Consider the following 20,007-nt stretch of genomic DNA (forward strand, 5'->3'; position numbering starts at 1 on the left):
TAAGTAATTTAGGAATAATTTTAAGAGACAGCCCAGAAGTGTCAAACATACTGCCCACTGAACCAGATTAAAAGTCAGTATTTAACAAAATAAATAAAAATACAATAGAGCATTTGTTGTTGTTCATCATCCAACTCCTTGTGACCCCATTGGGTTTTTACTGGTAAGAAGCAGTTTGCCATTTCCTTCTCCAGCTCATTTGACAAATGAGGAAACTGAGGCAAGCAGAGTTAAATGACTTGCTCAGGATCACACAGCTTATAAATCTAAAGCTAGATTTGAACTCAGGTTTTTCTGACTCCAGGCCTAGCACTCAATCCACTGTGCACCTAGTTGCCCCAAAACAGAATATAAATAATTTTAATATGTTTTTTTTTAATAGTTTATGGGGATCCTATTATAACCCATTGAGGCTTGGCTTTGGAGCTAGGAATACCAGGGTTCACATTCCATCTCTAACGCATTAGCTCCGTGATCCTGGAGAAGTCATTTAACTTCTTATTGCTATAATACATTTTCCAAGACTTTAATCTGTAAAAGAATTGCTGATCAGCATTGGTAGAAGAACTTGCCTACACCATGGAAATTACAAATGTAGACCATCAACAATAATAACTACTACTAAAGTAACATTTACATAGCATTTTAAGGTTAGCAAAACACTTCTCATTTGAGCCTCTCACTTAACTTCCAAGAGGTTTTCCCATGGTAAATGTACGTATAAAATCTAAAATAAATACAGGTAAACAGCAACAGCGAGGGTGAAAAAATGCTCTGTAAATTCTAATGGAAAGGTGAGCTACTATCATTATCATCTTCCTCATTAGTATTCCATGCAACTTGGGGATAAGAGAAGAAAAAAAGGAAAAAAAAGAAAGTTTACATGATAATTTTATAATATATTTAAAAGAAATAGCAAGTTGTACATAGTAGATTGCAGTTTCATGTGCAGTCATCTTTTTTTATTATACTACATTATGGAAATGCTTTTTTTATTTCATAAATTAAAAATAAAATAAAATTTTAAAAAGGAATGACTAAAACCTCGAGGGAGTAATATAACCTCTTCACTCTGAGAAAAATAAAATAAAATAAATCTCTGTCTCACATGAAATTTTCTTGGAGTTGGGCTGGCTCCAGTCTGATGAGCTCTGCTCAACAGGAGACTGTTGGTCTTGGAGTAGGCCTACATTCAGCAAGACAGTAGTTAGTGGTCTCTGAGTGTGACTCCCAAGGTTCTGTGTCTCAGGCACTGAGGATGGAACAGTACCAATGATTCAACTCCTCATTTCCTCCATTAGTTCCTTTAACCTGCACTTTGAGATCATTGCTCGAAAGATGAACCCCCTTGGTGATTGTGTTTAATTAGTGGAACCATCCATCTGAGGGATGGATATATTCATGTAAATAAGTTGCATCACGGAAATTAATGAGCCCTTTCCTTTCTGACCCTGGCAAACTCATGGCTTCCAGAATGCAATTGCCAGCCTGCCAGTCAGGTGCCTGTTGATAGTGCTGGTGAAGGAGGAAGAGAAGGAGGAGGAAGAAGAAGAAAAGAGACCATCCTTTATGGGAGAGCAAGCCTGTGGCTGCTAGGGAGCTGGGGCCCTGGGAGAGACTAAGAAATGGATTCTCTGCTCTGTGTGTGTGTGTTTGTGTGTGAGAAAGAGACTTTTGTTTTGCTACTTCTTCCTAGCCCTTGTCTGCTTTTTTTTTTCCCCCTGGTGGTTTGTGCTGTGGTAGAAACAGCACAGATTTAGACTCAGGAGATCTCACTGCTAGTCTTAGTGCTTTTACTTATTAACTCCGTGACCCCAAGCCAGTCATTCCTTCCTCTGTACAATGAGTGAGCTAGATAAAAGGCAAATAAATGTACCATAATTTTTAGATTCATTACCCTTGCAGGATTGTTGTGAGAAAAGCACTTTACAAATCTTAAAACATTATGTGATTATGCATGATTATTGTGATGGTTGCTGTTCATAATCCTTCAGATAGGCAGCAGGGCATAGTGAAAAACATCCTGGATTTGGTATCAGAAAATGGGGGTTTGAATTCCAAGTTTTGCTGTACTTCATTACTTTTGTGGTCTTTCCCTAGTCACTTTCCATTTCTGAACCTGTTTCCTAATCTGTAAAGTAAGGCTAGACTGTGTGAGCTCCAAGTTCTTTAAACCTCTAAAGTCTAAATGTTATTCTTTTTAAAAAAATATTTTATTTTATTTTATAATAACTTTATATTGACAGAATCCATGCCCGGGTAATTTTTTTTACATTATCCCTTGCACTTGCTTCTGTTCCGATTTTTCCCCTCCCTCCCTCCACCCCCTCCCCTAGATGGCAAGCAGTCCTATATATGTTAAATATGTTGCAGTATATCCTAGATTAAATATTATTCTTTTTGAAATTTTTTTAATTTATGAAATAAAACAAGCATTTCTATAACACAGTACAATAAAAAAGATGATTGTACATGAAACTGCATGCAGATCTGCCATGATCAACTTGCTATTCTTTTCAAATATACAACAAAAGTATCATGTAAATTTCTTTTTTTTTCCTTTCTCCTATAAAATTGTTGGGGAAGCTGGATATAAATCAATATGTCACACCATTTATCAAAATAAACACAAAATGTGTACATGACCTAGATATAGAAATTTTATAAGAAAATTAGAAGAATGTAGAACTAAATAACAGACTTATGGATAGATAAATCATTTATGAGTGAACAAGAGATAGAGAAATTTGGTATAAATATCCTTTCAGGAGGAGGTGGATTGTGATCTTCGAGTCAGAAGATCTGATTTGAATCTGTTCCCAGGTTTCCCTGCCCTCTCTGTCTCCTACCTACAAAATAAAGAAATTTTATATTAAATAAGAGAACTGGACCCAAGGTCACAGGGTCTGGGATCAAATTTTAACATTTCTACTGAGTAGCTATGCTACCTTTTAGATTTCCTTCTCTCTGAGTCTTACTTGTCTCATATAAAACATAGAGGGAATTAGACTAAACTTTCTCAGAAGTCCCTTCCAACTCTAAATGATTGGGTGATCTCTACTGTCATTTTCATTTTTCACAGTCTAAGACTGTTTGAAGAAGAAGGCAGTTGCTCAGGAATGGAAAAAGGCTACCCCCCCACTCTGTACTTTCTATGTATTTGGAGCTGTCCAGTAGACATAGCCACCTGTTTAGTTGTCACACTATCCCGGTTCCTTTCCACACAGGTAACAACTTCCTCAGGAAGCAAGTGCTTTTCCTGCCGATCTGCAGCCGAGCGGGATAAATGGATGGAGAATCTTCGGCGAGCTGTGCATCCAAACAAGGTAAAATCTGGTCCCTGAATTGCCTCTCCCTGCTGGGACCATAGGGAATTATCCTGCTTTGGTCAGACTTCAATCTTGGTTGCAGGCTATGTTACTTCTACACAGGTAGAGAGATTAAAATTAGATCTGCACTTGTGCAGAAGGGTACATATGCTAAGGAGGAGAACTCAAGAATGTGCAAGGAAGTGATTACCTCAGAGATGGATTAAGGGCCGTTCTGTATGGAGTTACAGGGCTGGACAGGATGTTAAAATACAGTCTTCTGAAGCATATGCTGGCCCATAATTTGGGCATTCAAGTCCTCTTCCTGCCATTTCCTCTGGTACTCCCTGACCTGGGCATAAAGGATTGGAAATGGAATATTAAATTAATCATACTGATCATCCTAGTTTTATTGTCATTCACTTGTTTCAGCCATATCCAACTCTTCATGATCCCATTTGGGGTTTTCTTGGCAGTTACTAGAGTGGTTTGCCATTTCCTTCTCTAGTTCATTTTACAGATGAGGAAACTGAGGCAGGTGGGTCACATAGCTAGTAAGCATCTGAAGCTGGATTTGAATTCAGATCTTCCTGACTCCAGACTTTACACTATATCCACTATGCCACATAATGGTCCTATCTCATCCCAGAGATCCCCACCTTTGTTGGGGAGAGAAATATTTTTTCAGCCGTCATTGAAATCTTCAGCGTGACTCTCAGAAACAATTGAACTTAATAGAGGTTCTTCTGATAAGAAGTGGCGATGCCTTTTCTGAGCATTTCCTTTTTCTACCATGCCTTCATTCTCCTTAAAATTCTGCTTTCCAGTTCAGGTTCTTTGCAATCTCTCTGTCTGTCTGTCTATCTGTCTGTCTGGCTGTTTCTCTTCTCTCTCACCTGTTGATGAGAAGTCCTACTCAGCAGAAATCAGAAAATCATAGAAAGTTGGAGTTTGAAGAGATTTTTGAAAAAGAAAATGAAAAACATTAATATGTTAAAACTAAAAGATACTTTAGAACATAGAATGTAAGAACCTAAAGCATAAAATGTTAGAACTGGATGAGATCCTAAGCATCATGTAATCCAACTCTTTCATTTAGCAAGTCAGGAACCTGAGACCCAAGAACTTTGGGTAATTGACCAAGGTCTAGTTAGGGATAGAAGGAAGGATTAGAATCTGTGTCTCCTGATCCTCAATCCACCCTTTGCCAAGAACTGCTGCCTCCTTTTATACAACTTCATTAAATAATGTGATTTTTAGGACCTCTAAAAGATGGCTTCTTATCTATCCAGTTTTCCACAAGACATTACTATTTGCCATATGTTTTCCAAGTTTAATTTATTTCTCACTTAAGACATGAGATTAAGGATGACCCAGAAATTAGATGGAAACAAGGGTTTATAGGAGACTCGCTAACCTACTAGTTTTTTTTTTATATCAAATTCACAGTACATTTTGGCAATTTCAATTTTAGACAACTTGAGACAGCCAAACCAAGTGAATTCTCTTTTCTCCAGGGCTTAGTTTCTTAACCTGTAAAGTGAAGAGGTGAACAAGATGATCTCTAAAGTTAATTATAAGCCTAACATATTTATTTTATATTGTAATATTCTGTTTTTTATAGACTCAGGTATAATATTGTGTCCTTTGTTTTTCATTTCTAATGTCTCTTCCAGCCCCAAAATTCTAAATTCTCTGTTCTAACATAATATGTTTTAAGAATTTTTTCCCCCAGCTCTGACATTTTATGACCTGAATTAACTCTGGTTAGCTGGGCCATTAAAAAGTATACAGGGAGAGGGACCACTTTTGTCAGTGGGTTGGTTGGAGTGGATGGTGGAGAGGAAGAGGGAACATTGCTCCCTGCCTAATATCTCTGACTGTCCGTGTGCTTCCTAGGACAACAGTCGGAGGGTGGAGCACATGTTGAAGCTCTGGGTCATTGAAGCAAAGGACCTCCCGGCCAAGAAGAAGTATTTATGTGAACTGTGCCTGGATGATGTCCTTTATGCACGGACTACATGTAAGCTCAAGACGGACAATGTCTTCTGGGGGGAGCACTTTGAGTTCAACAACCTGCCACCGCTCAGGAATATCACGGTGCACTTGTACAAAGAGACTGACAAGAAGAAGAAAAAGGACAAGAACAACTACCTGGGACTTGTGAACCTGGCTGTGGCCTCGGTGTCGGGGCGGCAGTTTGTGGAGAAGTGGTATCCTGTGGTGACTCCCAACCCCAAGGGCAAGAGTCCTGGCCCCATGATCCGCATCAAGTCCCGATACCAGACTGTCAGCATCCTCCCTATGGAGATGTATAAGGAATTTGCTGAGTACATCACCAACAACTACATGGCTCTTTGCTCTGCGCTGGAACCTGTGTTGAGCGTCAAGAACAAGGAGGAGATGGCATCAGCCCTGGTTCATATTCTGCAAAGCACTGGGAAGGCAAAGGTACAAGCCAAGCCCTGCATGTTCTTCATGCCCCAGCTAGGTACATGTGGGTAGCACTCTCTCCCTCTTTTTCTCCCTTCCTTCTCCCTCTCTCTTCCTCTCTCTCTCTTCCTCCCTCTCCCTCTCTTCTTGTCTGTTTCTCTGTCTTTGTCTCTCCCTCTGTCTCCTTCCCTTTCCTTCTCCTTTTCCTTCTCTTCCCCTCCCTCTTTCTTACTCGCTCCCGCTCCTCTTTCTCTTTCCTTCCTTCTCCTCCCTCTCTCCTTTCTTCTCTCTCTCTCTCTCTCTCTCTCTCTCTCTCTCTCTCTCTCTCCCTCTCACATACACACACTCACATGTTCACTTTTCCTATGGAAAATACAGTCTGCTTTCTGCCTCATGAAGCTTGATTCAGGGAATCCTAAAGGAGATGCATAGCCAGGCCAGTCATCACTCAAGAGTTTGCTTTGCGTCCCTCTCTCCAAGGAGAGAACACAGATTTTCCTAAGCCCAGAGCTTGGAAGACAGAATATTAGAACATATAACAAAAAGTTTTGTATAGAATTTCTGCACTGGGAGGAAGTTTAGAACAAGCAGTGATAAAGCAGCGCAGGATGAATGTAATAATACTAATAGCTAGCATTTATTTAGCTCTTGCTATGGGCCAGGCACTGTGCTAAATGCTTTATTGTTATGATCTCATTTGATCTTCACCACAGCCCTGCAAGGTAGGTGCTATTATCACCATTTTACAGTTGAGAAACTGGAGCGAAGCCCAGCATCAGACAGCTAGTGAGTGTCTGAGGCCAAACTTGAATTCAAGTCTTCCTGACTCCAGAGTCAGTGCTTTATCCACTGCAACACATAGTTATAAGGGCTTTGAAGGACCTTGGAGACCATGCAATCCAGTGATTTTAACTTGGAATCTATTAACTTTTAACACACACACATACACACACACACATATATAGATACAGATAGAATGATACATAACTGCATTTCAGTATGATTGCTTCCCTTTGTAATCTTATGTGTTTTATGCATTTAAAAAACATTTTAAGAAGGGATCCATATGCTTCACCAGACTGACAAAAAGAGGACCACAATACAAAAAAGGTTAAGAACTCCTGACCTTGTCAAATATCCTCATTTTATAGATGAGAAAACAGAGTCTCCAAGAGGTAAACTGGCGTTCCAAGATCAAGGAGCTGGGAATAAAGCTTAGGGGTGACTGAGTATAGTTTTCCCTCTTCTAAACCTGCCTCCTGGTGAAATTCCTACCTGTTGGGGCTTCTTTACCTGTAGCACTAGTGTTAAACCTGAAGCTTAGAGAAGTAATTGACCTAAGATCCGGTTCCAGGTTGAGTGTGTACACCGCAGGTATAAGGCTGAATATTATTTCTAGGTTCTTGTTTATAGGACTATGATTGTTGCAGGATTTGGGTTCCAGTTTAACATGAAGCAACAGGGATGATGATATGGAGACTTCCTCCCTGAAGCCAGACTTACCTACATTGGAAGACACTTTAATTTTCTTCCTCTTAGAGACTATCAGCCCTAATTGGGATTTCAGAGATCCCTTTGTCCAGTCCCTTTATTTTACCTACAGGTAAAAACAAGAAACTGAGGCCCATAAAAGGGAAGTTTCCTGCCCTGGGTTACATAGTGAATTAATAGCAGAATCAAATCTTTTTACTCCAAGGGCAGGACCAAGACAAGCTGCCTCTCCTCTCTTCTCCTTTGAGTATACCTAGATCAAAGCCCTTGTCAGAGTCCCAATTAACTGAACTATTCGTCTAAGATGGTTAGTCAGCACTTGGGGAGGAGGATAATTTGTTGGGCAAGTAGGGAACTGTCTCTCCCCTGCTGGCTCTGTTGAACCTGCTGGTACCTGCTCATTACTGAGGATTAATGCCATAGGAAATGGTTGGTATTCAGGGTGGGAGAGGAGGGGCTACTTGCTCCCAGTTCTGATCCGGTCTGACCTTGCTTCTGGAAGCTAGATCAGGGACCAGTATCGTGAGCCTCAGACCTCTGATGTTACTTCTCACTCTGGAGAGGATAAAAAAGGGACTTAAGAACTTCCTCTCACAATCTTGGAATGAGAAGCAGAGGTGCCCATGGAACGCATAAGAGTTAGTGTGATGTGTGTGGTACAAAGAGCAACAGAATTGGGGTCAAAAGACCTCGATTTGAGTCCTACTGTGTATTAGCAACCTTGGACAAACTGCTTCACAGTTTGCGCCTCTATTTGTAAAGTGAGGGGGATTGAACCAGTTAGTCCTTAAGTTTCCTCCCAGTTTTAATATTCTGTGCATCTATAACATGGATTTAGTGACTCTCTTTCTACTCTGATCTGACTCCCTCACATGTTCCCTTGCCTCTTGTATCATGCTCATACACTACTTCTGGTCTGTTGTCTCCCTAAAGAAGGTTTCTTCTTCTCCTCCCTCTTGGGAACCAAGTCAATCTATTCAATCCATAGATTAGATACTGGGAAAAATACCTGGAAGTGGCTGGATTATCTCACCTTATGGCCTAAGGAGGGTGATTTTTCCAACTGGTGCCTCAGTCATCCACTCTAAAATGGGTCTTACTTGATCCTCAGTTGTAGGGAATATCTTAAAGGTTATATAAACTGGGGGAGGCAGCTGCCTTCAGACCTTATTGAATAGGAAAGAAAGCTTGGATTTAGAGAAATCAGATTTTTGTCCCATTTAGACCTTAGGTTCACTTGAAGGGAAACTTAGTACTGTGGACAATATCAAGAAGAAAAGAAAAAAAAGACAAAACCACTGTATCACATTTGGCTCTGGGCAGAAGAGAAGATCTATGGCTCAAGTTTGTTTACCCTTGTGATAAGTACACTAAACACTCAATGTCACTGTATTAGTGCAAATATCCCTGGAGGAATACCTGCCCCTCTCATATTTAAAAATAATTAGATTGTTAATCATACGATTTAAAGTAGGAAAAGGACTTTAAAAATGATCTCTTCTAAACTCATTTTATAGATGATGACACTGGGACCCAGACAAGGTTAAATACTTGCCGAAGATCCTAGAGTAATAAGTAACTTCACTGAGTCAGGATTTGATCCCAGGCCATGTGATTCCCTATCATATTAGCACCTTTGTGAGAAATGTAAGTTAAATGTATCTCCTGCCCTTCACTTTCTAGACTTGCTTTCCTTCCTTTTTACATAAAGAATCTGGGCTGGGGGTGCTGTCCAAGGTCTCTTTTGGTGCTAACATTTTTGAGTTTATGTTCTCCTTTTTTAAACCTTGATTTAAGCCTGGGTCCCATGCAATTTCAGCCCTATCCTTCAAGGTCAAAACTGCAGCTAGGACCCAGGGTAACTAAATCTTGGGTGGGTTTTCTTAATATCCCATTCACTTCTCCCCACTCTTATTCCTTTCCTCCCACCCCAGGAAAAAAAAAAGTTTCATTTCCCTTTCAAAAACCACAATAGCACATTGAACAGAGGTGATTGATAGACCTAGAAGAATCAGCTTTTGGACTATCCAGCTTGTAAGATAAATCACTACCAGAACATCCCTCAAAAAGATTTTTTCACTCTTTACACCCGCTATCATTCCTGGTAGGAAGGCATAACTAATGCTTGCTGTGGGATAAGAAGTGAAGAGTATGATCCTGGTGTTCTGCTTGCCTGAGCTCATAAGAAGGTCATAGTCATTCATTCCTTGTGCTAATGCTTCAGGCAATATGTTTTCCTTGATACTATCAGTAAGGCAAAGCTGCTGTAGAGGTTGAAATGTCAAATCTTCATTTTTGTAAATGATTGCCCCTGTTTCTGCTTTACTGCCATTAGCTATATGTAAGATCTTGGGCAGGTCATTTGCTTTTGGGGGCCTCAGTTCTTCATTTATAAAATTAGGGAGAAAAGGTTTTCTGTTAGCATAGAGAAGTGGCTAGAGATAGCCTGGAAGTCTGATCTTGATTTGAGTTCTGATCTTCAACTACTACTGGCATGTGAACCCCTGTTTATCATTTTTAGTGCTCCCAGGCAAAGCTCTGCGACTGTAAATTGCCAGGTACTGATCTGCCTTAGTAAAGGGCTTTTCCTTACAATTATAGTAATTCTCTACATTAATCAAATAACATAGCAAGATCTCGTTCCTTCAAAAAATTAGGACATTGCTCTAAATGATCTCTTAAGCCCTTACAATTTTAAATCCAGTATTCCTTCCCCTTCTCCTTACTAATGAACCAAGAGATCAGTGATAAGATTTATTGTATAGATGAGGAAACAGTGGCCCCAGGAAAAGTGGCTTTTCCAAAATCACACAACTAATAAATAGCAATGTCAAGACTCAAAAACCCAGGTCTTCTGATTTTAAATCCAGTAGTCTTTCTACTATACTACACTGTCTTGAACAGGTTTCATGATTTTTTGTGAATATGAGTTCTCAAATAGATTTTCCCCCTTCCACCTTAAAAGGGGAAGAAGCAGACAAGAAATAGGTTTTTAAGAGACTCAGTTTCTCAATGAGCCAAGTAAAAATGATGGCCCAAAGGGAATGGTGGGGGAATCCTTTCTTCTCATTGAGTAGCCCTTTAAGCAACAGCCATGACAAGGCTACCTGGGGGCATTCTACATGGAATCTAGGAAAAATATGTGGTTGGTCTCTGTGTGTGGTGGGGAGGGGGGAATGTGAGTGGGTGTATGTGTTGGTGTGTGATTTGGGGGAAATGGCCTGGGTAGACAACTTTCAAAGAAAGCCCTATCTGAGCTTTAAGAAGAATTGGGAGGATAAGGTCTATGGCTCAAGACTTTAATTCTGGGATAAGCACTTAATTACAAAGGTAAACATATATTTTTATGTTTCTAGGTCAAGGATATTTCTTCATTTGCATATTAATTTGTATATTGATGGTGGGAAGGGTAAAGAGGGACTTTTATGACTGGTTTATTCTATCCTAAGATCTCCAAGCAGAGCCCTGGACTAAGAGTCAGGAGACCCACATTGTAGTCCCAACTCTACTATTTACTAATTTTGTGATTTTAAGTCATTATTCCATATGGTGCCTCAATATCCTCATTTAGAAAATGAGGTACTTAAGACTCCATCTCTATGGTGTCTTCAAATTTTAACATTTTGTCTTCTAGCATTCTCTGTCCTAAAGCTTCTTCCAGTTTAAAAAAAATTCCTACAATTTTGTATTACTCAAGAGCCAGCCTTTTACTGCTACCAAAGTTCCTCTGGGCTACCCTCAGAGTTATGGCTGTGTCAGGATTCCCATTATCAGACCACCATTTCAGTTGCCACAACCAAGCTGTAAAACACCCACCAATCCACCTGCCTGAAGCCTCTTGGCCTTCTGGGGCTCAGCCTAAAGGTTTAATTCTCTTACAACACGCATGAAAATTAATTTGATTCTTTAAGTGGCAATAGCAAGAGTAGGAGAGGGAGAAGGAGGATATTGCTTAAAGTGAAGGCCCTTTGGGGAAGGCAGCTTTGATATACACAGTGCTGACATCTGGGGCAAGGTGACAGGAGGAAGAACTCAGCCTTCAATAAGAAAGAAGGGACTGAGAATAGACAGAACTTTCCCTTAGCTTTACTGTTAAGGATCAATTCCTACTCTGTAGGGAAGCCCCTAGGTGGGAGAAGTGAAAGGTTTTGCCTGCCTCTCTTCATCCCCAGTTCATTGTTGTTTTTGCAATGTTACTCCATCTCTTCTTTAAATTAAGTCCCTTCACATTACTGTGAAATATTAAGAGGTGGAAAAGATCTTGGAATGTAGAATGTCCACGATCAGAAGGAAGCTTAGGGAACCAACTCCTTCATTTTCCTAGAAGGAGGAACTATGGCCCAGGGAAGGAAAGTAATTTGCCCAAGGTGATACATTTTCATTACTGACAGAGCAGAGACTGGAACCTATTTGTGGTCAAAGAATGACAGAAACTTAAAACTTGAAGAGAAGAATATCCGTAAAGTGTCAGAACTGAAATAGAACTCAAAGTCCCCAAACTTCCCCTTTTACAGGTGAAAAAACTTAAACACTCATATTATTCGAAGGTAACACAATTACATTAGCTTCAAAATCATCATAAGAACCCAGGTCTCTTGACTTCTGCATTAGCACTTTCCCCATGCCCTGTACTTAAATTCTAAGAATAGAAAGAAACCTGAAAAGTTGACTGATCCACACTGCTATTGAATACAGGGACCTTCTGTTACTCCCTGAGAAGGATGCTTCTCCTGGGATTCCGTGGATTGAATTGAGAGGGCTCTCTGTAAAGGGAGAGGTCGTTCTACCATACTGTTTAGACCATCTAGATTACAGTGTTTCCTGAAAGTAAGTTTCACCTGGAATTAGAAAAAGTTGGAGTCTCAGGGATTGTCTGAGACGTTGTTTTTCAGGGATTAGGATCCCAGTAGATCTGTCTCAGAGGTCCAGGGAGATAAAGGCAGCACTGATGTTGGCCCCCATGCAATATAATTATAGGAGAGTTAGGTTTCTTGAGAAATATTCCCTATGGGGGCTCCTTCACACCTGAGTTCAGTCAGCCACAGAGAGCAAAAGCTCTACCATGAAAGGTGTGTATACTATGTGCCTATGTACATGTGTGTCTGTATATGTGCTAAATTTCTTGTATGCATGAGTTTCATCAGGATGGCTACAGAATAACTACTAATTAACCACAGACTTCAATTCCTAAAACTTTAAATTCAGATGCCAAATCAGTTTCCCATTCTTAAAATGTTTTATTGGTATTCTTTTAAAATATTATATAATATATCACATATATGTAATATATTATATTATATTACGATTATATGGGATATCATCCCTTATAACAAATAAGCCATCTTGCAAAACAAATGGACAATATTGGCTATGTCTATCTGTATCTTAATCTGCCCTAGTAGTCTACCAGACAGGCTTCACAATTAGTCTGTCTACTGAGGTCAATATAGATCACTGAATTGATGAGAATTTTGAAATCTTTTTTTCTGGGTTCTTCTACTTTACTATGAATTAATTTGGATAAGTCTTTTCTAGTTTTTCTGAATTTTTCATAGTCATTATTTCATATAATGAAATACTTTATTCCATTACATTCATGTGCCAGTCTGTCTAGCCATTCCCCCAATGATTAGTATCCATTTCTCCTTCCATTCCATGCTACTACAAAAAGTGTTCATGTATATATTTTTGTCTGTATGGTACCTTTCCCTCTCTTTCATATCCTTGAGGTATATGTCTGGTATTGTTAAGCCACTAAGTTTTTTCCCATTTAGTGATTTTTTTTATTTTTAGCACAGTTTTTTTTTTTTTTTTTTAAGGAATAGACCAATTCACAGCTCCATCAACAATGCATCAGTGTACCCATCTTTCCTCAGCCCCTCCAACATTTAATATTTTTATCTTTTCAAGTCAGCATATATTTATCTAGCACTTGCAATTGTTCCATAATAGGCTAAACTTTAAGGAAACAAAGAAAGGCAAAAAAGATTGTGTGGGTGTGTATTCCTTGCTCTTTTTAAAGAGTTTATATTTTGTCATATTTTCTAATCTTATAATTTTCTATTTTTAAAATGAGGCTGACCTAGATGATCCCATCTAGGTTTTACTTGAGGAGAGGGACTGTCTCATTTTGGTATTGGTATATTGGGGTGTATGTGTATATGTGTGTGTGTGTGTGTGTGTGTGTGTGTGTGTGTGTGTATTTAATAAAGTTTGTTAGTTGATTCATTTTGTGAAGAGAATTAGAGGAATGGCCAAATCTGTGTAGCACACCAATCTGGGAGTCAGGAGAATGAACCTGATGTGTGTGACTTTGGACAAGTCACTTTCCTTGTTTCTCTGTCTTTTTCTCTTTCTTTGTTTTCACCACCTTTTTTTCCTTTTCTCCCACTACTTTCTTGTTTCCTTCCTTTTCTTTCATGCTCTATTCAATATATCCGTCTTCTCTCATCCCATCTCCTATTCCTTCTCCACGCTCTCACATTTTGCTAGAAGGCTTTCCTTGTTACCAATGCCTCTTCTCTCTTTTAAGGAAACTCCACATGCTCCCCCATCCCTTTGTACCCTGCTTATATCCAGGAATCAGGAGAGCTAATTGTGGAAGTGAAAGGAGGAGGAAGAGGGGCTTTATTCCCCCAGAGGGATTTTACAGGCAGCTCTGAATAGATGGGTGTTGGTGGGTTTCTTTTTTAAGCCTCTCCTGCTGAGGGGAGGTTTTTCCCTCTTGGTATTTCCCCCAGAAACATGCTGTGAAGGGGATCTGACAACAGTGATTTATTCTCTGTAGTGAAAAACACAAAGGCACAAAGTTCATTCCTTCGAAAGAAAGTGAAGGCGGCTCTCCCTGGTGCTACCACATGGCCGGGTTGTTTTCCTGGGCAGCCGTGGAGTATAGAGTCCTAGAATCCCCAAATTCTCTGAATCTAAAAAATATTAGAATAGAATGAAAAGACTTTTTAAAAGGCAGTTCAGTCCAATTCCAACCTTCAAGTGGAAATCCCTTTTCTAGCATTTAGAGCAGATCGTTATTCACCCTCTGCTTGAAGAATGCCAGTGATGAGGAGGTCGTTACTTACCAGGCTACATTTCAGGGCAGTGCTCCTTAAAGTTTTTCCTTACAATGGGAGGCAGAATCTGCTTTCCCGTAACTTGTACCTATGGGTCCTAGTTCTGCTCTCTTGGGCTAAGCTAAAGAAGTATAGTTCTCTCTTCATAGGATAGTCCTTCAAATATTTGTAATCAGTCAACAACCGTGTAAGCACCTACTGTGTGGCAGGCACTGTACCAAGGGCTGGGGAGAAAGCCTTTGTGCCTCCCTTGCATCTCCCTTCATTCTCTCCTGCACACATCCTCCCTTTTACTTTCCCAGCCTCCCCAGTCCCCACCCTTTGAAGCCACCCTCTTGGAACAATCCTGGCTACAACAGAGCAGGAAGGCCATTGCCCTGTAGCTGGATGTGGCTGGATAAGCACCGGAAAAGCAGGGAGAGGCCACTTTAGCTGCCACTTCTCCGCAGAACCCAAGAAGCCTCTGAGGCTCCCCTGGACCCTGGGGCCAAAGGGCCTCTAAAATTCCCAGATTCCTGGCAGAGGCAGCAGAGGAAGGCCAGAGTGTGTCCAGAGTGCTGTCGTGTGGTTCTGTTCCTGAGGGGAATGGAAAGGGCCACAGTCTTCTTGCCTGTCATTTAAACCTATTTACTACACACATATCAGGTCAAAGCTGAGTGAGCTTGAACATGGACATGTCAAAAATTAGGACTGGTTCAGCTCTGGTCCTTCCAAGTAACTTTTTTTTTTTTTTCTTCCTTCTTTGGGGAGATAAGACCAGATTGGAGGACCTGGGATCAAAGATCAATGTGACTTTGAAGAATTTACTTAGACTCTATGGGCCTCAGTTTCCTTATCTGTAAAATAAAGAAGTAGACTAGCTAATCTCTAAGGTCCTCACCTTTAAATCCTATCATCTTGGTTCAAACTAGCACAGGAAGATGCTAATGAAGGGGATGGAACAGGGCAAAACCAGGGAACCTGAGGGGATTTGACTTGGTTCCAAGTCACCTTCTTTCTCCTTCTTGAGCCCATCTCTCTATTGAAAGTCAAGAGTAAGTTGCATCTGGGAAACTGGGCAGAAGTGGGAGTGTCCAGAGGCCTGAAATTGGGCCCCCTGTCTCCTTATCAGACTTTTAGGTAGTGGTGACACAGACTTGTCTCGTAATACCTCTGAGGTCGGTAGAACAGATATTTTTGTCTTCATTTTGCATTAGCTGGTTCATGGTCAATCCGGCTACAAACGGGTTCAGTAGAGGTCAGCACCAGGCCTCTGGATCCCATACCTCTCACTCTGCTGCACTGGCAGAGACTCGAACTCACCTTTAGCCCTAATGGGCATCTTGGTTCACAGTAAGAACTTACTCTTAGTTTGAAAAGATCCCCTCTGTCAGACAGGAAAAAGCCCAGACCAAGACCAGGGCTGACCCTTCCACAGAACGTGCTCCCTCAGGCCCCCAATTCCCTCCCTCTGCAGGACTTCCTCACAGACCTGATGATGTCCGAGGTGGACCGCTGTGGGGAGAACGAGCACCTCATCTTCCGAGAGAACACTTTAGCCACCAAGGCCATTGAGGAATACCTTAAGCTGGTGGGCCAGAAGTACCTGCAGGACGCCTTAGGTTGGTGTCTTTGGACATGGAGCCAGGGATGGGGGAGGAGGGTTGTGTGAGACCGTTCGGGGGGACGAGGGGAGGGGGCTGGGAGCCCCTCTCTAAGAGGCACTGGCCCTCGGGCTCTCTGGTGGCTCCTGCTTAAGGGGAGGATCCTTTCCCTCCATTACCCCTCAGATTTAATGATGACATAACCTGAGGCCACTTTCTCACAAAGCCCAGGGGACCTCACGCCGCCTGCCCACGATGGGGGCATCTCTTTGTAGGTGAGTTTATCAAAGCTCTGTATGAGTCGGATGAGAACTGTGAGGTGGACCCCAGCAAGTGCTCATCCTCAGACCTTCCCGAGCACCAGAGTAACCTGAAGATGTGCTGCGAGCTGGCTTTCTGCAAGATCATCAACTCCTACTGGTCAGTGTGCCCTGTGCTCCCTTCCATCCGTTGCCTGTTCAGCCCCTACTGTGTACTGCTGCACACACACCATACACATGCATGGGCACCCCCTCCCCCCGATCTGCTGACCCCTGATCTGACATCCTCACCTGCTGCCTCCTGACCTGACACCCCCACCTGCTGCCCCCTGACCTGTTACCCTCACCTGCTGCCCCCTGACCTGACACCCTAACCTGCTGCCCCCTGACCTGACACCCTGACCTGCTGCCCCCTGACCTGTCACCCTCACCTGCTGCCCCCTGACCTGACACCCTGACCTGCTGCCCCCTGACCTGACACCCTGACCTGCTGCTCCCTGACCTGACACCCTGACCTGCTGCCCCCTGACCTGTCACCCTCACCTGCTGCCCCCTGACCTGACACCCTGACCTGCTGCCCCCTGACCTGACACCCCCACCTGCTGCCCCCTGACCTGTTACCCTCACCTGCTGCCCTCTGACCTGACACCCCCACCTGCTGCCCCCTCCCTCTTGATTTCCTTGGGCTTTCAGTGGAGGTCACCTGGGAAGGCAGAGAAGAGGGAGTTCCCTGACTAGGTTGGAAAGAGTGCCCCTCATTCACCCCCACATCCTCGTGCCCATTTCTATTGTGTTGAACCATTTACTGCGTTTTTGCATTGTATCCTGCCCTTTCCAGTTTGTAAGTCATCAACATGCTAACTGCCACATAGGACTATCTGTCATGAGGATGAATTAGGTTTTATAGCATTTTGTAATAAAGTAGTGGCTAAATATTAGCTACTATTATCAGTGCTGCATCTCCTGGGGTCTTTTGGTGCCTGCATCCCTTGACTTTCAGTAAGCCTTCCCATACTCCTTATTCAGTATGAAAAGAATATATTTTAGGGTTTACTTAGAGACTTTTCAAGATGAAAGGAAATAGGTGTTAGTGCTTAATACACTTATTCACATAAGAAATAAAAAAGACTGATTTCAGCAAATGCCCTTCCTTGACAGTTCTTGTCCCCCCAGTGTCCTTGTGGAAGAGAAGACTCTCACATTGGGAGCCCCAGCTATCGGGGGTCAGAGGGATAGGAGAGGTCACCTAGTCTAAATCTTTCCTTTGAGGTCCAGAGAAATAACTTAGCCTCTCATTCAGCAAGTGGAGCTGAGCTCAGACCCCAGGCCAGGGCTTCTTTACAGTGCAATCCCTTTGGGAGTACTTTGAAGGCAGGATAAATTCCACCTTATTTACAGATCCCTCTTGTTCAATATTGAGGACATAGGCCCTAATAAGTGCGGAAGCATTTAATCTAGCCTCTTGGTTGGAGAAGGAGCGGGTTTAAGTTGGGCAGCCAGTGTTTTCTTCTCTCCTTATTGCCTCCTCATTCACCTTTCCTTGGGAATAATTAGTGGGAGCTGACAGTAGAAGCCTGGGATTGGTGAACAGGCAAAGATCAGTCCAGGCTTTATATAGAACATTGGAGTCTGCAGGCTGGTCGGGGCTATGGGAGGGAGAACAAGTGTGCTGGAAAGCTGTACAATAACCAAAAATTGTTATAATTAGGGCATGATTTGGACATCTGGAAAGTTTCAGTGTAAGCAGAATTTCAGCAAGCTGCTGCTGGTTCCCAGAAGAAAGTTGTGAGATGAATGATAGGTCCAGGCCCTGCACAACTCAGTGCAGGGATTTGTTAAAACAATTACTGCCTGCTCTCTTCAAAGCCCAGAGGAGAGCGAGGTTTCCCAGGACCCATTGGGAAGGAGAGCTTCTCCCTGTTGATATACTCAGATTAGTTCTGACAGGTTTCCTTTTGAGACGAATGCAGGGCCTAGCAGGGGTCTCAGAGACAAGGGGATGGGGCAGCACAAAAACCAGACTAACCCAACTGGAAGAAAGAGGGAGAGGAAGTCCTGGGGGGGGAGAGGGGCAGCTCCTGGGTATGAGCTGGCAGCCATATCTTTGTAAGGATTAGGTTCGGGTAAATAAATATTCTGCCCCCTGACCTAACACCGCTACCTGTTGCCCCCTGACCTGACACCTCCACCTGCTGCCCCCTGACCTAACACCCCTACTTGCTGCCCCCTCCCTCTTGACTTCCTTGGGCCTTGAGTGGAGGTCACTTGGGAAGGCAGAGAAGAGTGCCCCTCATTCATCCCCACATCCTCACGCCCATTTCTATAGTGTTGACCAGTGAGTAAACTTTCAATCTTTCCCACTATGTATGTTCACTGTGAAGTCCAAACTTCTTCACCCACCTACAGTCTGGCCCCCACCTTGATCCTCAGACCTGGAAGGGACCTTAGCATGTAAAAGGAGAGAACAAAGAACATAAAAGCTAGAAGGTGCCTTAGGATATATACCGTGTTAGCACATAGATGGCTGAAAGTTGAATTAAAAGATCCATTATCACTGAATTTTAGAGTTAGAAATTTGGGAGGGACCAGAGAAGTAAGAAAGCTAGAAGATGAAGTCAACTTCGGGTAAAGAGATGGAAAGGAGTTTAGGGACTCTCTAACTCAATCTCTTCACTTTACTGAAAAGGAAACTGAGATGCAGGGAGGGGTCACACACCCTGTCCAAGGGCAGATCCCACATTTGAACTGAGGTGTTCTGACTGCCATTTAGATTCCCTTTCTGTGTCACTGGACTCTGCCCCCCCAGCCTTCTCTCCTTCTCCTCCCCGCCAAAGAAGGCTGTCTCCTCGCTGGCCCTGAAGCCGAAGAGTCTCAGGCCGCGGTGGGGCTCTTTGAGGTCGTCGTTAGGGAACGGGGCCACGTCATGTGGCCTGTGATTCCATGACGGGCGTTTGGGGGATGAGTATTTGTTTTGACAAAGCGAAGCGGTATCCAGGAGACCAGAAGGCTTTGTTTGGGTTTTCCTTGCTGTTTGCCAGGTCCAGGCAGTGTTTAGATGGAAAGGAGACCCAGGAGATGAGGTGAGAGTAAGTTCTGGAGCATCGACGTCAGGAGAGTGTGATTCCCCCTGCAGACGAGGGAGCCGGGGTTTAGAAAAGGGCTTAGAAAGAAAAGCACTGTGCCAAGGTCACACCGAGTGGGAGGGCGGCAGCTGGGGCCCAGATCTCCGGGCTCGGGCTCCTTCGCTGGCGGGAAGCCCCTGGCAGACGCTGCCTCCGAAGGGAATCCTCAGGGCTCCTTTCTTTCCCCCACAGCGTTTTCCCGCGGGAGCTGAAGGAGGTCTTTGCCTCTTGGAGGCAGGAATGTAGTAACCGGGGCCGGCCAGACATCAGCGAGCGCCTCATCAGCGCCTCCCTCTTCCTGCGCTTCCTCTGCCCCGCCATCATGTCCCCTTCCCTCTTCAGCCTCCTCCAGGAGTACCCGGATGACCGCACAGCCCGGACGCTGACCCTCATTGCCAAGGTCACCCAGAATCTGGCCAACTTTGCCAAGTAAGTAGAATCTCCCCCTGTTACAAGTTTGCAGCGCACACATACACCCACCCCCACTCCCCTCCCACCCCCCATCTCTCCCGTAGAGGAAACCCGGGAAAGGTTCCTGCTCCGACCATGGTACTCTCACGGCCCCAGAGCTGCAGCACCTGGCAGTCCGCGTGCTCTTCTCCTGTAACAGAGACAGCTTCAGGGCCAGATGCAAGTCCTGACTCACACATTGTCTGTCCCTGGGAAGGGAAGAAGGAAAGGGGTGGGGGTAGGGGGGGGAACGAGGAAGGAAAAAGGGGAGGAGCGCCTACTAAGCACCTGCT

At 43.2% G+C, this 20,007-nt stretch overlaps 1 protein-coding gene across 6 annotated transcripts in view; it reads left to right on the forward strand.

The window, feature by feature from the left end:
- The window catches only part of DAB2IP (DAB2 interacting protein), a 323,519-nt gene that overhangs the window by 278,437 nt on the left and 25,075 nt on the right, over positions 1 to 20,007 (forward strand). For all 6 annotated transcript variants that reach the window (XM_051979562.1, XM_051979564.1, XM_051979563.1 and 3 more), the window contains 5 exons: positions 3,228 to 3,326; positions 5,208 to 5,759; positions 15,756 to 15,900; positions 16,158 to 16,302; positions 19,457 to 19,693. In XM_051979562.1, the coding sequence (XP_051835522.1) occupies positions 3,228 to 3,326; positions 5,208 to 5,759; positions 15,756 to 15,900; positions 16,158 to 16,302; positions 19,457 to 19,693 (1,178 nt within the window). The remainder of the gene's footprint in view (positions 1 to 3,227; positions 3,327 to 5,207; positions 5,760 to 15,755; positions 15,901 to 16,157; positions 16,303 to 19,456; positions 19,694 to 20,007) is intronic.

Source organism: Antechinus flavipes, chromosome 2 (genome assembly GCF_016432865.1).
Source record: "Antechinus flavipes isolate AdamAnt ecotype Samford, QLD, Australia chromosome 2, AdamAnt_v2, whole genome shotgun sequence".
Lineage (NCBI taxonomy): Eukaryota > Metazoa > Chordata > Mammalia > Dasyuromorphia > Dasyuridae > Antechinus > Antechinus flavipes.